The sequence below is a fragment of the Stegodyphus dumicola genome, chromosome 6 (assembly GCF_044657685.1).
Source record: "Stegodyphus dumicola isolate Sdum_Otavi_A_Nest chromosome 6, ASM4465768v1".
Lineage (NCBI taxonomy): Eukaryota > Metazoa > Arthropoda > Arachnida > Araneae > Eresidae > Stegodyphus > Stegodyphus dumicola.
In genome coordinates this window covers 227,893,748-227,912,114 of record NC_140773.1, presented here as the reverse complement: position 1 = coordinate 227,912,114, position 18,367 = coordinate 227,893,748, and the positions used below count along the sequence as shown (strand labels likewise).

The window sequence follows — 18,367 nt, the reverse complement described above, 5'->3', positions numbered from 1 at the left end:
ACTGAACCACCTCAGAATTCCCCGGTACTATTTATATGGAATATTAGATGCAGATGTGAAACAAATATGCAGATGTGACTCCATAACTTTTCTGATGCTAGTTTGAAAGCTTATGGATGCGTGGTATATCTAAGAATAGTTTTGAACAATGGAACTTTTCAAACAGTTTTTGTTACTTCCAAGAGTAGAGTTGCACCTCTGAAATCCCTTACACTTCCTAGATTGGAGCTTTTGGGTGTGCTATTATCCGCTAGATTGAGTGATAAAATCGCAAAATGTTTAAAATACGAAGTAATCCCCTTCCACTGGACTGATTCTCAAATAACGTACTTTTGGGTTCGTGGATCTCCCGAAAAATTTAAATCTTTCATCAAAAACAGAGTTTATGAAATTCAGAAACTAACTGAAAGCAATAATTGGCATTATTGCCATGGGAAAGATAACCCCTCTGACCTGATATCACGAGGAACTACTGTTGCTAATTTAAGAAATTGTTCACTTTAGTGGTGAAGTTTGATGTGGGAAATGATAAACAACTAGAATGCCGTAGTAAGACATCTGTTTATGACATTGTTATGAAGAAAGATGATTAACTATTGGATATAACAAAATTCAGTAATGTGCTGAAATATCTCAGAATTATGGCATGGATTAGACGTTTTGTTGCTAAAGCAAAAAAACTGCCTGCTAATAGTGGAACATTAAGTGCTTCTGAAATTCAGGAAACTAAAATTTTTTGTGTTCGTAAAGCCCAGATGGATTTCTTCACACCTGAAATTAAGGCTCTTCAATCTAACAAGTCAATTTCTCCAAGCTCTGATATATTCAGGTTGGCACCGTTTCTTGATGAAAATAAAATTCTTCGAATTAAGGGAAGATTAGAAGAAACCGAATATACAGTTGATGAGAAGCATCCAGTTCTTCTTCCTAAAGATTCCAAATTTACTGAATTAATTGTAAAAAGGGAACATTATAACGTTCTGCATGCGGGAGTTGCAGCAACTTTAGCCAAACTACGGCAGAAATTTTGGATTCCTAAAGGCCGTCAGTTGGTAAGTCTTAGGGAACTGTTTAATTTGTTGGAAATATGCAGTAAAACCAGCGAAACAAATGACAGCTCAGTTACCTAAAGATCGATTTGTTGAAACTCCACCTTTCTATGTTACACGCGTCGATTTCACAGGTCCAGTTTACATCAAGTCTGGAAACGACATTCAGAAATCATACATCGTATTGTTTATGTGCGCTGTTACACGAGCGTTACGTCTAGAACTCATTTCCAATATGTCTGCAAACAAATTCATTTTGGCTCTCAGACGTTTCATTTCAAGAAGAGGAAACTGTCACACCTTTTATTCAGATAACGCGAAAACTTTCAAATATGCTGCCAAAGATTTACAGTATTTTTACAGCATTATTGAAAGTACAGACTTTCAAAATTTTCTAGCAAATGAAGGTTTGACTTGGAAATTTATCATCGAGCTTGCTCCATGGTGGGGAGCTTTTTATGAACGCCTTATGAAAAACATAAAGGAACCATTGAAAAAGATATTAGGCAGAGCACAACTGAATTTTGAAGAAATTATGACTGTGTTGACAGAGGTCGAAAATATTGTGAGTAGACGTGTTTTGACCTAATTTTACAATGATTTACATGAACCTGAACCGCTTGCAACGGCTAATTTTCTATTGATCGGACATAAGGATGAATATCCATACAACTTTGCTGAGATCCTGAATAACTCTCCAACAAGAAAGATAATAAATTGCCTTAACTTCAGGTGTTAATAAAACGAAAAGAATATCAGACAGCACTTACAAAACAGTTCTGGAAAAAATGGAAAACTCAGTATCTTCTTGAATTAAGAAATGCTCACTTCTTCAGTACACCAGAAGCCAAGAAAAATCTTAAAATTGGTAATATAGTTTTACATGAAGGAACAACTAAATCTAAGTTCCTCTGGGATTTAGGTCGAGTAATTCAAGTCTTTAAAGGACGTGATGGTCTTGTATGATCATGTGTGGTAAAAACTAAAAAAGGAGACTTTAAAAGACCAGTGCAATTGATATACCCCCTTGAACTATCAGACTGAAAATGAACTAATTTTGTAACCTTTTAATTTTATTTCTTATATTTCATGTTCACTAACATTAATTTTAGATAATTAGTTTAGTTATTACTAATAATTTACTGTTTGTAATTTGAATTAATATTTACGTAGTAAGTAACATTTGAATTGAAGCAGTTAACTATATTTGTTGATTTTACATAGAATTTCCTTTTGCAGTTTATATTTACATCAGTTGAATGTACTTGATATGTAAGTTGCTCTCTTACATTTTTATCATTTGTATGCTGAAATAGTGATAATTTTTGCAAAATGATCAGGTAGGGAGTGTGGAAAAATCTCCCAATTGATTGCCGTTAGAGGGCGCTTCGCTTCTGAAAAAGAATGTTAGTTTTTTAGTTTGCGACGTAGTTAGCAGTGAACTATCGATGTAATCGAGGTTGCTTTGTAAATAAAATCATTATTTTTGTAGATTGTTGAAGTATTTGGCTTAAATTAGTATTAGATCAACCTTTTGCCAAAAGGCCTAAGAAGTAGTAGTGGACAAACATAACAGTGGGTGAGATTCAAAATATAGGGAATCAGAAATGAAGATATCCGATTAGATAATGTTAATGTTAACATTAGTAGGTATTCTCATTGAAATATAGGTTTCTTTAGAATACATAATATCGGGATAGTTCATAGATACTTTTAATTTGTTATGTTGCTCTTGCTTTGATGTTTATCTGCTTACCACATTCTTCAGAAATTAAATTATGTAATTTTTCTCTCTCTATTTTCTTATAATAAAATGAGTAAACAAAATGAGGAGAATATGCAAGTAGCAACCACATTCTGTTTCATACAGTGTTATCCTGATTGAATATTTGGAGTGTGGTCCATACTGTTATTTCTGATCTTTATTGTTCCACTTTGACAAGGTTACACGAAGCCATTCAACACAAATGCCCTGATTTGTTGTTGAGTAATGGTATTTCAATTTCTGAATTTAGAAGTTTGAAAGCTTTATTTATAATGAATTATTATTATTTAATGTTGATGCCTTAGTAATATTATCACAAGATATGGGACCTGTAATTTTAATTTAAAATTTTAATTTAATGAATGCAAGGTAATGTTAATACACGATTTTGTAGTAGGCAGCATTTTTTAGGTTTTTCTGAGCAAAGATCAGTAAGCACTGTAAATTTTTGTCACTCTAGTATGTGCCTCAATTTCCAAATAGATTCATAGATCACTAATAATTGCCTATTCTATTTACTGTATTTGCCCTAAGTGGCTGTAAGCTTTTGTGAGACTAAACTACGTGGGATGTACCACAGCTCAGCCTTACATGTTTATGAGCTACCCATTTCAAGAGGCATCTCCGGAGAAAAGGTAGACCAAAGAAATATATTGCTGGCTCTTCACCAAAACATCTTACAAGAGAAGCGGTCAAATTCTTGGTCACGGCAAGACAGAGGTCAGAAAATGGCATGCGGCAACAGTAACAAAAGCGTTTAAAACGATTTTTGAAGAAAAGTCACTCAAAAAATATATAAGGATAAACAACATTTTAAAAGATGGTGAGGAGGACAGCCAGTGAACAATAAATTTCAACAATAGGACATTTCTGTGGATGTTTAATCTTATGCCTTTAGGTTTTTGCATGACTGGAAGTTCTTTCTTTTTATAATGTGAATAATAAAATGTGAACACATTTTAGCAATAAAGTTTTCTATTATAATGCCAACAAACATACCTTCAGTGTAATGGTGTTTTGGTTATGCAAATAATTATGTTTTCATTGTTCTTCCAAAAAGTAAGAAATTCATCAAACTTCCTATAAAATACATCCATTACATGTTAATACCATGAAGACATTTTTCATTTTGACTTATTTTTCTGGAATGGCAGGTCTATAAATTTTGTCTTCAAATCTTTCTAAACCTTCTACATTTAATGCCTAAATCTGAAAGAAAAATATCCCTACCATCCTGTAACAGTAAAAAGCCAAAGGTTTTCTTTCTTCTTGCGGGGGGGGGGGGGGGGGATTACGAAAGTTGTGTATGAGCCCTTCATTAACAAAAAAGAAATAATTTTGAGATGCTTATGTTTCATTTCCTGCCCAGAAACTTGAGTATCGCACCATCTATATTCAAATAAATTTAAATGATTACCCATCAAATCAAATTTGTCAGTGAATTGCCAAAAATATCCCTGCAGAATTCTAATTCACAGTCTAAATGGCAGTCGTAAAAAACAGACAGAAATGTTAGTGTCATGACGTGATGACCACGCATGCGCAGTTTAGCCGAACGGCCGCAACGCCTCTCTCTCATGAGACTTACTAGAGAAGAGTAGTTAGTAGGTGGTAGCGAAGTAACGAAGGAAATGTGTTGTATGTCAGCTTAGATGCAAGAAACGAAGTGATACTTGTGTGTTCATCGTTTGTACTTATTATTTTTATTTGTGTGTTAATAAAGTTTTGTGCCGTTAAAATGGCTGTTTTATGCAACGCACACAATACGATACGTCTACGGTAGGAAGTAAATACATATCCAGAAGCTACACGCCCAAGAAAAAGAAGGATATGACAGTTAGATAATTAAAATTAAGGACCTTCTGCTAATTTTGGCCAAAACTGAAGACTTTTAAGGGCCAAAAATCATTTCCAAAAAACCTAAGGACTCTTAAGGTATGCATTATATCACTTATAAGTTTTTGTAACAGTATTTAATCTAAATTGATTATGAAAACAAAATCAGAGAATATCTTACCTGATTCAAAGCTAATGCTACAACAAATGATAAAGCCTTTCGAATAATTGGAACTTTTGCCTCTCGGGCTTGTGTGACTATATCTGTTGCCAGCTGGAAGGTTTCTGGCGTATTCTGAAAGTAAACGAGAGACACTTTCAAATAAATTTGCCAGATACAAAATATTAAAAAGAAAATAAAAATTCAGGCTGTAGCAGAAAACTTTAATGAATTTTTTATAAAGTATTTTTCTTTCTAAAACTAGCATTACTAAAATATTATTGAAAGACATAATATACCTAACTATGATTCAATTATCTTATATTCATTGACATGTGTATAGAAAATTCTAAAGCTTTTATTCTTTTAATAGATGATTCTCCGTTTAATCTTTTATTAAAACTTTAATATACATGAAAATGGAATATTCGGAAATTTTTCATTATTTCCATTCTTCCCTTCATCAATTTTAATTTACTTCTGTTTATACGGACTGTTACTTTGATTTATGACTTATCAGGCATAACTGAAAATACCTTTGTTTACTTCTCTTGGTGCAATTAAATGTTTGAAAATCTTATCAAAATAGTCTTATGAAAAATTATTTTCTGTGAAAGAAATTATCTATGCATCACATTTCTTTGAGCAAAACATTTCACTACAAATAATTAAAGATGAAAGCATTATTCAGTAAGGTATATTAATCAAAGAGAGATAGGATGGTGTTTTGAGATACTGCAATCCAGGCCACTGAAATTTGTTACAGAGTTTATTTGCTGTAGCTATTGGTGGTCTTCGTATGGCAGCAGAAAAGACATCATATATAAGATCTGGTATGTTCAATCAAGAAAAGATCTGGTAAATGCAGAAGCATGAATACAATTTGTAGTGTGTCAAGGAAGCATCAGATATGTGTTCATGCAACGTATTACTAGAAGACAGCTCTAGAGAATTCCTGAAGATAAGGGACAGTTACAAGTCTTAGAATGTTTATGTATTATAAATACTGATTTTTCATAGTGCCAGATATGTATACCAAAGATGCAAGAGGAACTCATAGCCCAATCACATCTCATCACAATACTTTGTACATCATACAATATACATCATACCACAATACTTTTGTCAGGCTAGTATGACAATGTGAAGGCAAAGTTCCAATGAGTACTCTCTTTAGTGGCACTGTACATACACATCTTTGTCATAATGATGCAAGAACTAGTGGCAATCACCTAAAAAAGATAATGTTATTTGCAATTTCGTACATATCATTCAATGTGTCACCGATACCTCTAATGCAGTGTGACAAGTACAAAAAACAATGGCTATCATACAAACGATTTCTATTAATCCAAATGAAAGGCATTTTTTGCAATTTTTTTATGAAAAAAAAACACATCTCATCTTTTTAAGAATAAAAAAAATCTGATTAAATCTGCAGGAATTCATAAAATATCCACTTAAAGGGTGCAAAGTTTTAAGAAAAAAATGAAATTCTTCATAGCTAAAGATGGGTTAGAAATGATGCTTTTGTTGTGGATTTTTTAATGAAAAATTGCTCATATTTATATCACACAGGAAAACCAAAAATACCCCATGCAGCTACAGTGTACAGTTCTCATGAATTTGATAAGGAATTCAATATTTAAATGACAAAAATACTTACTAATTTATAACATGCTCCAACTGTTAGAACCACAGCTTCTCGAGGAAATTTTGTTTCTGCAATTTGCTTAGATTGCAAATCTTTAAAGAAATGCAAAATTTGGTCATATTCTCCATTTTTGAAGCACAAATCCATGCACAACAGGTAAGACTTCAGTTGATCAAAAAAGCCATCCAATTCCTAGGTAATTTATTTACATAATGGTAAAAAAGTCAGGACATACATACTAAATATCAAAATATATAAATAAATTTAAAAAGAAATGCATACAAAGGAGCTATAAACTTAAAACTACATAAAGATCAAAAACACATTATTTTCTTGAACTCAAGTGGACAAATTTAGCTTTCATAATAGTTACTATGAAATAAGTGACAGAATAATGAACATTTTTCACGAAATAACAATGAACTTCATGACAGGATATGGGTAACAGATTTCAGCTACATAAAAATTGATCAACAGTATAAAAACTACATTTCTGTTAATGCCCCCAGTGTTGAATTTCTTCAAGTCTCTGTAATCACTGATTTTACTCATTAATGCACATTTGGCTACAGAATCCTTATAGAAAAGTAAATGGTATTTTAAAACATACAGCATGACAAAAACTTTGATAGTAATTACAAACATACTGATTTACTTAAGTCTGTTATTAAAATAGCTGTATGGCATATTGGCTGATATGAAAAATGAAGGCGAATGGACATACTATTTCATTTCATTCAGTTTATTGCACATTTACATTTCCTTTGTAATTTTTCTAGTCCACACTTAAGCAGCAAGCCTGAGGAACTGGAACTGAAGCAGGAAGTACTAAAATTCCATTCCACTCATTCCAGCAGGAAGTACTAAATCTCAGCATCGTTAAGCATGCAGCTACCTTTAAAGCAATTTGTTTCCGCTTTCAATCACATGATAAGCAATGCATTATCTTTAAAGTAGTACTTTTCTCAATTCAGTTTACTACACTCAGTTACTGCATTAACGGAACTTTCAAAACAATAGCAGAGCTTCATATTATAATTATTTGTACAAATCCTATTCTAATGCCATTTTCTTGGAAAAGTTTTTTCTTTCCTTCGTTAAGTTCCAAAGTTTTACAATTACACTTCAAAACACGAGGAGAATATATATAAATGATAAATACCATAATTTCCGGAAGAAAGGCCGCATCAGTATAAACGCCGCACTCGAGAAAAATGGTGGTGGGGGGGAAAAACTTACACAGCAACGCCGCAATAGATTAAATTGCGCGTGACATCGTCGTGGGCCGTATAGATGCAAAAACTTAACCCAAGTCCTGATATATGACATACCAGTTAAGAAAAATGCATGAAATAAAACCATAACTCGAAAATAAATTAAAGGTAAGAAATGTGGAAAATATATTTACCTTCACATATATACTTATATTTATCCACTAAAGAAGTCCATATTTGTAATACTCAGACTATATTATAAAAAATGTTGCAACAACGAAATATTAAATTTGGATGACAAAAGGAAATTTTAAATTTTACTTAGGAATTACAGCAAACTATACATCATATGAAGCCATCAAAATCTGATTCTTCACTATCTGAATTAAAAAGTTTAAGTAAATCCTGATCTAAGTCTTCCAGATCGTCACATTCATCCTCTTGGTTTACAGTCTCTTTATCTAAGGATATAATTTCAGCTTCTTTGAACCCTGCTGTTATTGACGATGTTTTTACCGATTTCCACGCACTTCCTGCCCACTTTGCAATTTCTTCATAAGATGCTCTATGCATTTTACCGCTTTTGGTATACGTATGCAATTCTTAACTCATCCAACACTCCCACTGCTTTCGGACTTCAGCTTTGAAGGATTTATTACCTAACAAATCTAATGGTTGTAAGATTTTTGTCAAACCACCAGGAATTAGTGCTTCGGTCGTAGACATTTTTTGACATATTCTTTTCACTGACTCAAAGAAATGATCACGCATGGAATTCGTTATCAATAACCCCTTTGGTTGGAAAAAAGATCCCATACGACACTGCCAAACTTTTTGTAGCCACTCATGCATGATTGTTTCGCACATCTAGCCGTTCTCATTTGCACAAATAATTACGTCATTAGGAAAATCTCCCTTCGGAATAGTCTTTCGTTTAAAAATGATCAGCGGCTTTAGCTTGTCACCGTTTGCGGCACAAGCTAACACACATGTAAATGATGTTCTTTCATGGCCCTTCATAAGCACAGATACAGTTTTTGCACCAGTTTCATCAACAGTTCTGTTTCCAGGAGAGTCGAAAGCTAACGGCGTTTCATCCATATTTATTATCTGTGACCGAAGGAGTTTTTTTTTTTTTTTTTTTTTTTTTTGGTCAATAATATCTGTCACATATTTTAGAAAAGATGATGTTTTATCCTGCCAGTTCATTGGTAATTGTTGCCCGACTGTTGTTCTAGTACGCACAGAAATATTTTTTCTTTTCATAAATCTGCTACACCTCCTTTGAAATCATTTATGTTCATTCGTTTTGCTATAAATTTTGCTTGTAAGCTGATTTTTGCAGCCGAAATTGCCATTCCCTTTCCTCGTTGCTCCTTTATCCAGTTTGCAAGGTCGTCCTCTATATTTCGCCACCTTACAGTACCACTTCTTTTGGCTCGTTTCTGTTGTGGCATATTTTTAAGAAGTTATTTTTCAGTTCTCCAATGTTGAATACATCTGTCGGCCACTTCAAACTCTCGAGCTGCTGCTCGATTTCCAATTTGTTCAGCACGTGAAATTACATTAAGCTTAAAACCAGCAGTATAGCTTCTGTGCCGTTTAGGGACATTTTCAAAAATTTTCCGCTCCCTTCTTACTTAAAAACTATTCAACAAGTACTTGTACCCAAACTAATGGGATCTGTATCTGGCAGAATGCCAAGAAAAATCGATTCATGCTGAAGGGGAAATACGTCAGAGTTCCTTATTGCGAGGCAGGTGGAGTCGTGTCCGCCTTTGAAAAAAATTGCAGAAAAGGCAGGGGTAGGGAGAGGATGGGTCCTGGAAAATTCATCAAATGGCAGAGGAGAGAGACTATTCAAACTGATGATAATGTTGATTTGAAAGGGGGAAGAATGTTATTGTTCTGAGATCTCGTTTAGGGTGAATGAAGCATAGGTCCGTTCAAGGAAAAGAATGTAAACAAAATAACGTTCGCAAAAAGCAACTGAGTGTGCCTTTTGTGTGGGAACAGCACCAGTCTATGCACAATGACAAGGCCATCCAAACTATGTACAATGACCATTATAGGAAATATTTTATTTTTAGTGTACCTAAACGCCGCATGGGTAGATACGCCACACCTGCTGAAAATTTAAGTTTTAAACATGTAAACGCCGCGGCGTTTCTTCCGGAAATTACGGTACTTAAAATATTTCTACAAGAAAGAAATTTTTATAATGAGGATAAAAATATAATCAGGCTTTCAATTAAGTTTAAAAGAAAGTATAAAATTTAATGAAAGAAGGAGAAAACTAATTAAACAGATGATTAAACATTTGCCAATATTCAATCTATTTAACGTCGAAATTATTGGCATTGGTACAAATGTATATACATTTTTATTATTGAATAAAAATTTTGAAATTTACAAATAATATGTTTTATTCTAAAAAATATAATAGCAGCTAATATAATAACATTTTAGAATTTAAAATCACAACTTCATTTTAAATTCTAAGAATTTAAGGCCACCAAATATGCACAGCATAAAACCTACTGATTATAATAATTCATTACTTTTAAAATACTTTAGAGCAGCAGTTCTCAAAGTGTGCTGCTCCAGGGAACAGCATAGGGTCACTTAAAACATGAGTGAGCCAAAAGTCCTGTCAGGTGGTTTGGGGTAGGGAAAAAAAAAGGAAGACCTTTAAACTAGTTTGCCGGGATGCTATCCATAAATATTATTGCAAAACTGTACAGTTAGTGCAGTGGGACTATACCTGCACAGTCCCTGGTTGAATTTCGATGTTCCACCAACTTCTAACTGTACACATTGCATGGAAATTCCAAGCCGAAGCTTTTGAAAGATGGTGTGATCTGATTTATAATTCTTTTATTTTAACTATTTCTCATGGATCATATGAAATACATGTTTAAATACATATTTAACATTTTTATATGGTAATAAAACATGTGATTTGTAATGGTTGAAAAAAATCTTTTAGTTTAGTTTCCGCATTTAAAATAATAAATATTTATAATAAAAATGGATTTTTTTCATCATACACCTGAAAGTTTTATTATTGTGCAATAAACTGTTGTAACTTCACTCAACCCAAAACAATTGCAAAAATATATTTAATTATGAAGAGGCCATTCGATGGCTCTTCAAGTTATAGTTCTTACAAACACATATTCCATGGATATGATGCCAGTGATTCAGTTATGCTTATAACATCCATTATATCCCTTCATTTAGCTTGAAATCCTGATTATAAAATAATTTGGTACAAGGGAAGGTATGCCTTTAACCCTTAGCCTGTCGAGTGATTTTCTGTGAATCCCTTTAACACTGTCGCTAGTTTTGGACCGAACTTCCCGTAAAAGTCGCGAAAATAACCCTAAACCTCTGAAAATTGTCAAGCAGTTCTTCTGTTATTTCCCATCCCTCCCAGAATTTTACTTCAATGATTCCGCTAAGTGAGATTGATTACTAGATATTGTTCCGTCGATGTGAGCTGTCAAAAGAATTGCAAAAGACTAGACTCTCCGTCTTATGCCGTAGGGTACAGTGATGACCGTCTTAATGCCGTAGGGTACAGCTGCGAAACTTAAACGTTTCCTTCCCTAAAACAATCTTATCTCTACATATAATAAAAGAAAGAGTCTGTCTGTGTGTATGTCTTTCGTTCGTGCTGCGAGTAAGCTAATAGACCTACGGCTACGAAATTTGGTACATAGGTGCATGTAGACAAGAGCCAGTGCATCTCGAAGCGATTTTTTCGAAACTTGAATTAATTTTTTTTTTAATTTTATGTTTTGTGTCGAAATCGCATCATTTTGAGACATAACAGGACTATAGGAAAGCAAGATTTTACTCTACGCACTCCATTTTCACATCGTCATGAAACATAGGCACTTAGCTATTTTACGAACTTAAAATAAATTTCGTGTTTCAATAAATCGATTAAATATGAATTTATTTAACAAAGGGAGCTTAACACCTTTTCAACGAGATTTTTTCTAAAAAAGTTTATTTTTAAAAATGTACAGTTTATTTTTCTTTGATTTTTGGACACGTTAAACTTTCATCCTTGCGACTGCTTTTACAAAAAGAATTTTGGAAAAATGATAATATTTTGTATTTTTAAAGAATTTTTTAAATGAAGCTTTTGAGTACACTTCTCGCATCTCACATCTTTAAAAATGTGATTTTGGCAACAATTTTCTTGTCTTGTTGTTGATAGATTTTTGATGAAATTGCATCATTTTGAATAGTTTCATTCTTTTAGAAATATGGGTTTGGCAACAATTTTTCATCGTATTTCTTATGTCACTGTTTTTAAGAGTTTGGCATATTTCATTGTCATTTTTATATATATATATAATACAATTTTACTGATTTTTTTTCTTTTTTGGATAAAGTTGTTCTGCAGAGTAAAATTCTGCACGGAATTTTATTTTTTTTTTGAGTTGCTTTCATGTTGTTTTTTTGCTTATTTCACTGTTTGTAAGATATTGAAAAGTTTCGCATGATTTGGTTTCTTAAACGAAATTGGTTGGTTAATTTTTTATTAGGATAATTAATATTTGTATTAAGGAATATAGCTTATTTAATTGTAATTTTGTTATATGTAATAACTTTTTTTCGGTGCTACTTTGGTAGACGGTTGCACGGATTTTGGCGAGCGATACGACTTATGGTAAACCCATTGCTAGACAAGTTGTTTATGGTAACCGATACTTTGTCGTCATTTTATTTAAAAAATAATGCGTTTTATTATGAATAAATTCCGTGTTTTAAATATTACTTATGACTTCAAAATAATAAAAATGAATTTAATTTTGTATTTTTATTTGAAATAAAAATTTTATTGTTTATGACATTTTATGGAATGTCATAAACAATACCTTGCTTTCCTAATCAAAGATTTATTTATAAATTGTTAATAGCGTCAGAGGAAATTTATTTAAAATTTTTGGAGAAAACCTGGCTAATTGCTTCTTCAATGAAGTGTGAGAGATGTGGATCCCACAGATGAAGATCGTTAGCAGACCCCCCTTTTTTTGGTACTTATCAATATACGACAGGTTAAAAAATGTAAGTACATAATTTTCTTTTACTTCATAATTGTATACTTCAATTTTTATTAAAAAATTAATACAATGTTTTCAAAAACTCGAGATATTTATTGCCGCATATGTATTAATGTTAAATAATTAAATCCTATAAAACTTATTTTAAAGTATTTAAGTAATATTTTAATTCTTTTAAACGTTGGTATGATGTTTTTAATCCGATATTCAATTTAAGTAATATTTTAATCCAATTAAATGTTGAGCAATGTTTTTATTCTATTATATGAAAGTAATAATTTAATTTTACTTTAGCATTTTATAGTCTTAGTAAATGTATTTATTTACATTTGCCAGCCATCTTAAAAAACGTTTTCAACAAAAGATTAATCTATTATTTTTAAAGTTTTTTTTTTTTTTTAAAGTTTTGAATACTTTATTATATGCTTAAAATACGTAAAAACAGCATTTTTCAAGATGGCTGACGACTATAAAACCACGCCAACAATTGCGCCAATGTAAATCACCAAAAATCCGTGCAACCGTCTGCCAAAGTAGTACCCTATTTTTATGTAGTTGTTCTGCCATTTTCTCAGTGCATTTAAAAGCCAGACGAAGGCTGGCAGCGAAGCTGCTAGTTTTCAAATAAATTGGTTTTAAAATTTACCAGGTTAAATTTTTAATTATTACGCATTTTTAACCTAAGTAACCTAAATCTGTATATCACTGATTATCACAGGAATTTCAATGAAAACTGATTAAACTGCTATCATTAAAATTCTATTCTGACAAATATCTGGTGCAACTTTCATTCCTTCTGAGATATTGCTGAAACATTTCGTATTATTTCCGATTTTCTGTATTTTTGTCATTAATTAAAAATCTTTAAAACTTTCAGCATTTTCCTATATTTTTCAACTGCATGCAAATAATAATTATTTTAAATAATTTCTTTTTGCCTTAATTATTACGTAGTTTTAAGAGTAATAAATAAAACATTTGGGTGTCATTTAAGGGTGATAATATTAAATTTGCATTTTACTTTTTTATATACATTCAAGATATTCAGAAAGGGAATTATAACTTGAAACTGTTTTCAGTGTATCATAAATTTATTGGTTCAAATTAAAAATTCTTGCTTTCCTGTCCAAGAAACACTAGTAAACTTTATCTGAAATAGGAAAGATGAGACATAATAACAAACAAAGCAATTAATTTGGAAGTCAAGGAACAAAAATCAGTGTTATATTTTCAAATTTTCGCAGGACTAGTTTCAATGGTTTCACCGAACCATCATCCTCAGCTGCAAAAGCGCAAATGAACGAGATAAGATATAATGAAAATTAGATTATGAAAATTTGAAAATATAACGCTGATTTTTGTTGTTTGACTTAAAATTTAATGTTTGTTTGGCTTGTTATTGTATCTTAATTAAACAAAGCAATGTTGTTACTCATTAACTTACAATATAATTTATTCAATATGTTATTTTTGTAAAGAAAGAGTGTTGCTGTACATTTGGTAAAGTATAAATAAGCATTGCATTTAATAATTATAAAAGTTATTAATTATTTAATAATTAATCATAAGAATATGAATAATTAAATATTTTTTCGGAGATATATTTTTCTAGGGATCCCAGCATACATTTTTGAAGCATTATGCTCTAAATAAATGTCTTGTTTGAACATAGCATTTATTATTGACAAATCTCCAAACAAAGGAAATACCTTACTAGGGAGGATATTTAAACAAAAATTTTTATTAGAATAAATATTTTCGTTACTTTAATACTACTAATACTATAAAAACATTAATTTAAGTTCACTATAGTTGAGTGAATAAGATTGTTGGATGTTGGTAGTTTGTTGTTGGCAACCGAACAGTTTAGCTGCTTGTGGTCTTTATGATTTTCCCGATGCGTAACGTGAATTCAAGCCAATTTTATTTAGAAAATTACCCACGAAGGTGTTCTCTTAAAGCAGATAACCCGTGACTTCTTAAAAGCTGTAAAATATAATCTGTGTATATTTTCCGCTACACGATAACACGAACAAAATGATTCCTATACAAAAACATATGATCAGTGCTATTATTACCCGCCATTTAATTCCTTACAATTAATTTTCCTTTTTCAAAGAAAGTTTGATTTCAGTAAAATGTACTATTTACAATGTGTCATTTTATTTTGCTCGTTTTTTATGCAAATATTCAAATTCAGATAGATATTGCGTAAGTTCAGAAAGCCAACTAGTCTCCAAGCGGTAAGATAGCTGAGCACTGGTAAATTCTAGCAGCTGCATGGGAGGTTTAAGGGTTTTTCACAAGTACAATTGTGAATTAACAGTTTGTTTCCCACCCAAAAAAAAAAAAAAAAAAAAAAAAAAAAACTACCATGAAGCCTTCCTTTCCCTTAGGACAAATTGGTTTTGTGTTATTTATCATAATCCAAAATATTAAGCATAAAAACCTTTTATCATAGCCAATGATGACGATAAAATATTTTCTATCTGACATGTTAAGTTAGCATAATTGTATATTTCTAACGAAAATTGTTTGGCTCATGTTACCCTATAATGAAAAAAAGATTCAAATTGGTTTTTAGCTTAACAGTACTTTCATTATTAATTATATCACGAATTTTATCAATAGTATTCTTAGTATTAATTGAAGGCATGTATTCAAGAATATAATATACACAAAGCTGTGTCTAATGATTACGACTAATTTTTATATAAGATTTTATAGTATAAAAATTTAGTTTCATACGTCAGTCATATTTGAAAGAGTACTTGTGTACTAGAAAAGAGAGAGAGAAATTTAAGAATCCAAAAATTTACCACGAAGTATGTTTACGTATGAAGTTTGTGGATATACTTGAAGACAGAAACATGTTTTCAGCTGTATTCATTCATCAGAGAAAAACTTTTCATATGAAGCTATTTTTTTCAAATCTTTCACTATACAAGTAATACAAAAGCAGTATAGGAATTTCTTTTCTTAATATCCAACCGAAGAGCTGAGGGGACGTACAGTGATTAACATACAATGGGTGCCTTGAATTATTTTGCTTTACATACAGTTTCCTTATATATGTAAAACAAAATAAACTTTCACCCATTCCAAGATTTCAAGAACTCACAGAAAGAGAGAGAGAGAGAGAGAAATATCTATAACAAATTTTATTACTGTCTGACTGATTGCTTTGGGAACAATAAGTCTTCCAACTCAAGCTTCTAGCTATTCAAATACGAACGCTTCTCAGCAGAACCATTTGGACCGCATCTGCTTTGTTAAAGAAAACCTTTTAGGGGTAAAATCATCTACTTCATCGGGCTTTTCAAACAAAGCAGTCAGTGGTCCTGTTACTACCAGCTGACCTAGAGAAATTTCTCAGAAACATTTGTTCGAAAAAAACGAGTTTTATATTTTTAAGAATTTCCAGTCTGACAGCAAGATTTTGTTATTTTTCATATAGAGATGAAAAAGAAACTAATTTGTTTTTAATAAAGAAGAAAAAAAATTAATAAGCTCATTGAAATTGTTTTACACAGCACCGAGTAAGGAGACAAAATTTAATTTTCTTCATATATATTTTTCTCAGACAATACTTTAGTGTTTTTCAAATTACGAGAATAGTGCGTTAGTGCATGCATTATCAAATCAGATTTATTTAATTAATATATATGGATATGCCAAACAAGCACACTTTTGCACACATAAACTGTATATTAGTACATACATAAAAATGAAATAAAATTTGTAAAGAAGCAATTTAAAAACTACTGTATTGAAAAATTATTAAAAATTTGTTTTTACCTCATTTTTTTCCGTTATATACATTTACTTCAGTTTTGTTATATGCATTTACTTAATTTTATTTTGTTATATGCATCTGAGTCTTTTTGAAATTTTTTTATATTATTTGAGTATGGCAAAGGAAACTAGATCTATCAGCTGAAGGCAATGGATGTCTCCATGGACGACTTTCTAAGCAAAACGTACTCATGGTCATACTAGCGGTAATCAGAAATTTCAGCCAGGAGGCCATTGATTGGGTTTGACAGATTTGGAAACCTAATAAATAGTATTTAATAAATATATTATTATTAAACGAATCGGATTTATATAAACCAAATAAAATTCTAATATCAAACACAACTCAATCTCAATATAACTTACACTGATAAACTGATGTGTAATAACATTGATAAATTCAAATACTAAACTGAATATACATTAATTTTTTGTAATATATTTCGCTGGGAATGTCTGGCCGCAATATCCTGATTATATATACCCTTATTTTAAGGTTATCACATATCTAATGGTTTGACTTTTACCTCAAAACAAAGAATCCACAAAATTCAATAAAATTAATAACTTTATTTCTCTGTTGAAAATTCTCTGGATCTTTTCAAATATAAAAGCACACACACCAAGCAGTTTGCTTTAAATAAATATATGCAGCAACGAGAAAATGCGTTTTTGACAGCAACTCGTTTCGAAAATCGAAAATTTTTCTAAACGTAAGAAATTTGTCGATTAAATTAATTTTTCATTAAACAAAAGACAAAATAGAATCGCATATTATTAAAAAATTTTATTGATAATTCAGATTCAGAAAACAAGAACAGTGTTGTTATAAAAAAACAAAGAAAAAATAAACAACATATTTCATTCGACGGGGGCCAACTTTGACAAATGCACTTCTCAACAGAAAAATATTTGAAGCATGTCATGGATAATGGTTTATTTGATTATGGCAAAGTACTCGATGGTTTTTTGCCTAAGGTTAAGGATGCCTAACGGAAATTGGCTTGAATACATGTTACAGATGTGGAAAACTAAGAATATCATGCTGACAGCCCGCCTGTTTGCCGGGATTCGAACCCCGGACAGAACCACCAGTTGTTCTGTTAGACTCCGCTCAGTCGCTGGTGGGCTGTCCGATAACGGAAAAGCTCAAAATTTAATTTCATGTTAGAGGGAAAGGGTAGCATAGTATAATTCGAAGTTATTGCCATTTAAGTAATGTGAAGCAATTTCAAAAATGTTTAATTATTTTATTTAGCTTATGACAAACTAAATAAAATAATTAAACATTCTTGAAATCGCTTATCTTAACATACTGGTAGTTTGACCTGCATTCAAACTCCCGTGAACAGGCTGATTACACGGGCGTTTTTATGGTTTTAACTTTTTGTAGTGCGAGATTGTTTCCTTTAGAAAATCTGTCACGAAAGCATACCTTCCCTTAGGCAGATCGCCTTCACGTGCTTAATAATCTAACAAGCCAAACCAAACACAACCCGAGCGAGGACTCGTAGTCAAGGCAAGTCATCATGAAAAGCTAACTGAAATTGGCTCATATTCACATTAAACATGGGCAGCAAAAATTCGCAAAAACTGGTATGCAGGCAATCATTCGTCAGGATTTGAACCCGCTTCAAACTATTAGTATTCAACGATTTTACCGCTACTTCATTGGCGGCCTTTTGTAGTATCTATAAGAAAAATAATCGCAAAGACACAATCATTGCGTACCGACGGATGAATTAAGTTCGGAATTTAGAGAATAACTTTCATTCGTGTTATTGCTGTTAGCACTGACATTTGGACAGATGTT

At 31.6% G+C, this 18,367-nt stretch overlaps 1 protein-coding gene across 2 annotated transcripts in view; it reads right to left on the bottom strand.

Annotated features, from left to right (window-relative positions):
• The window catches only part of LOC118185911 (pentatricopeptide repeat-containing protein 2, mitochondrial-like), a 62,082-nt gene that overhangs the window by 20,248 nt on the left and 23,467 nt on the right, over window positions 1–18,367 (bottom strand). For both annotated transcript variants that reach the window (XM_035355876.2, XM_035355877.2), the window contains exons 5-6: window positions 6,477–6,656; window positions 4,832–4,945 (exon numbers count right to left, since the gene is read on the bottom strand). In XM_035355876.2, the coding sequence (XP_035211767.1) occupies window positions 4,832–4,945; window positions 6,477–6,656 (294 nt within the window). The remainder of the gene's footprint in view (window positions 1–4,831; window positions 4,946–6,476; window positions 6,657–18,367) is intronic.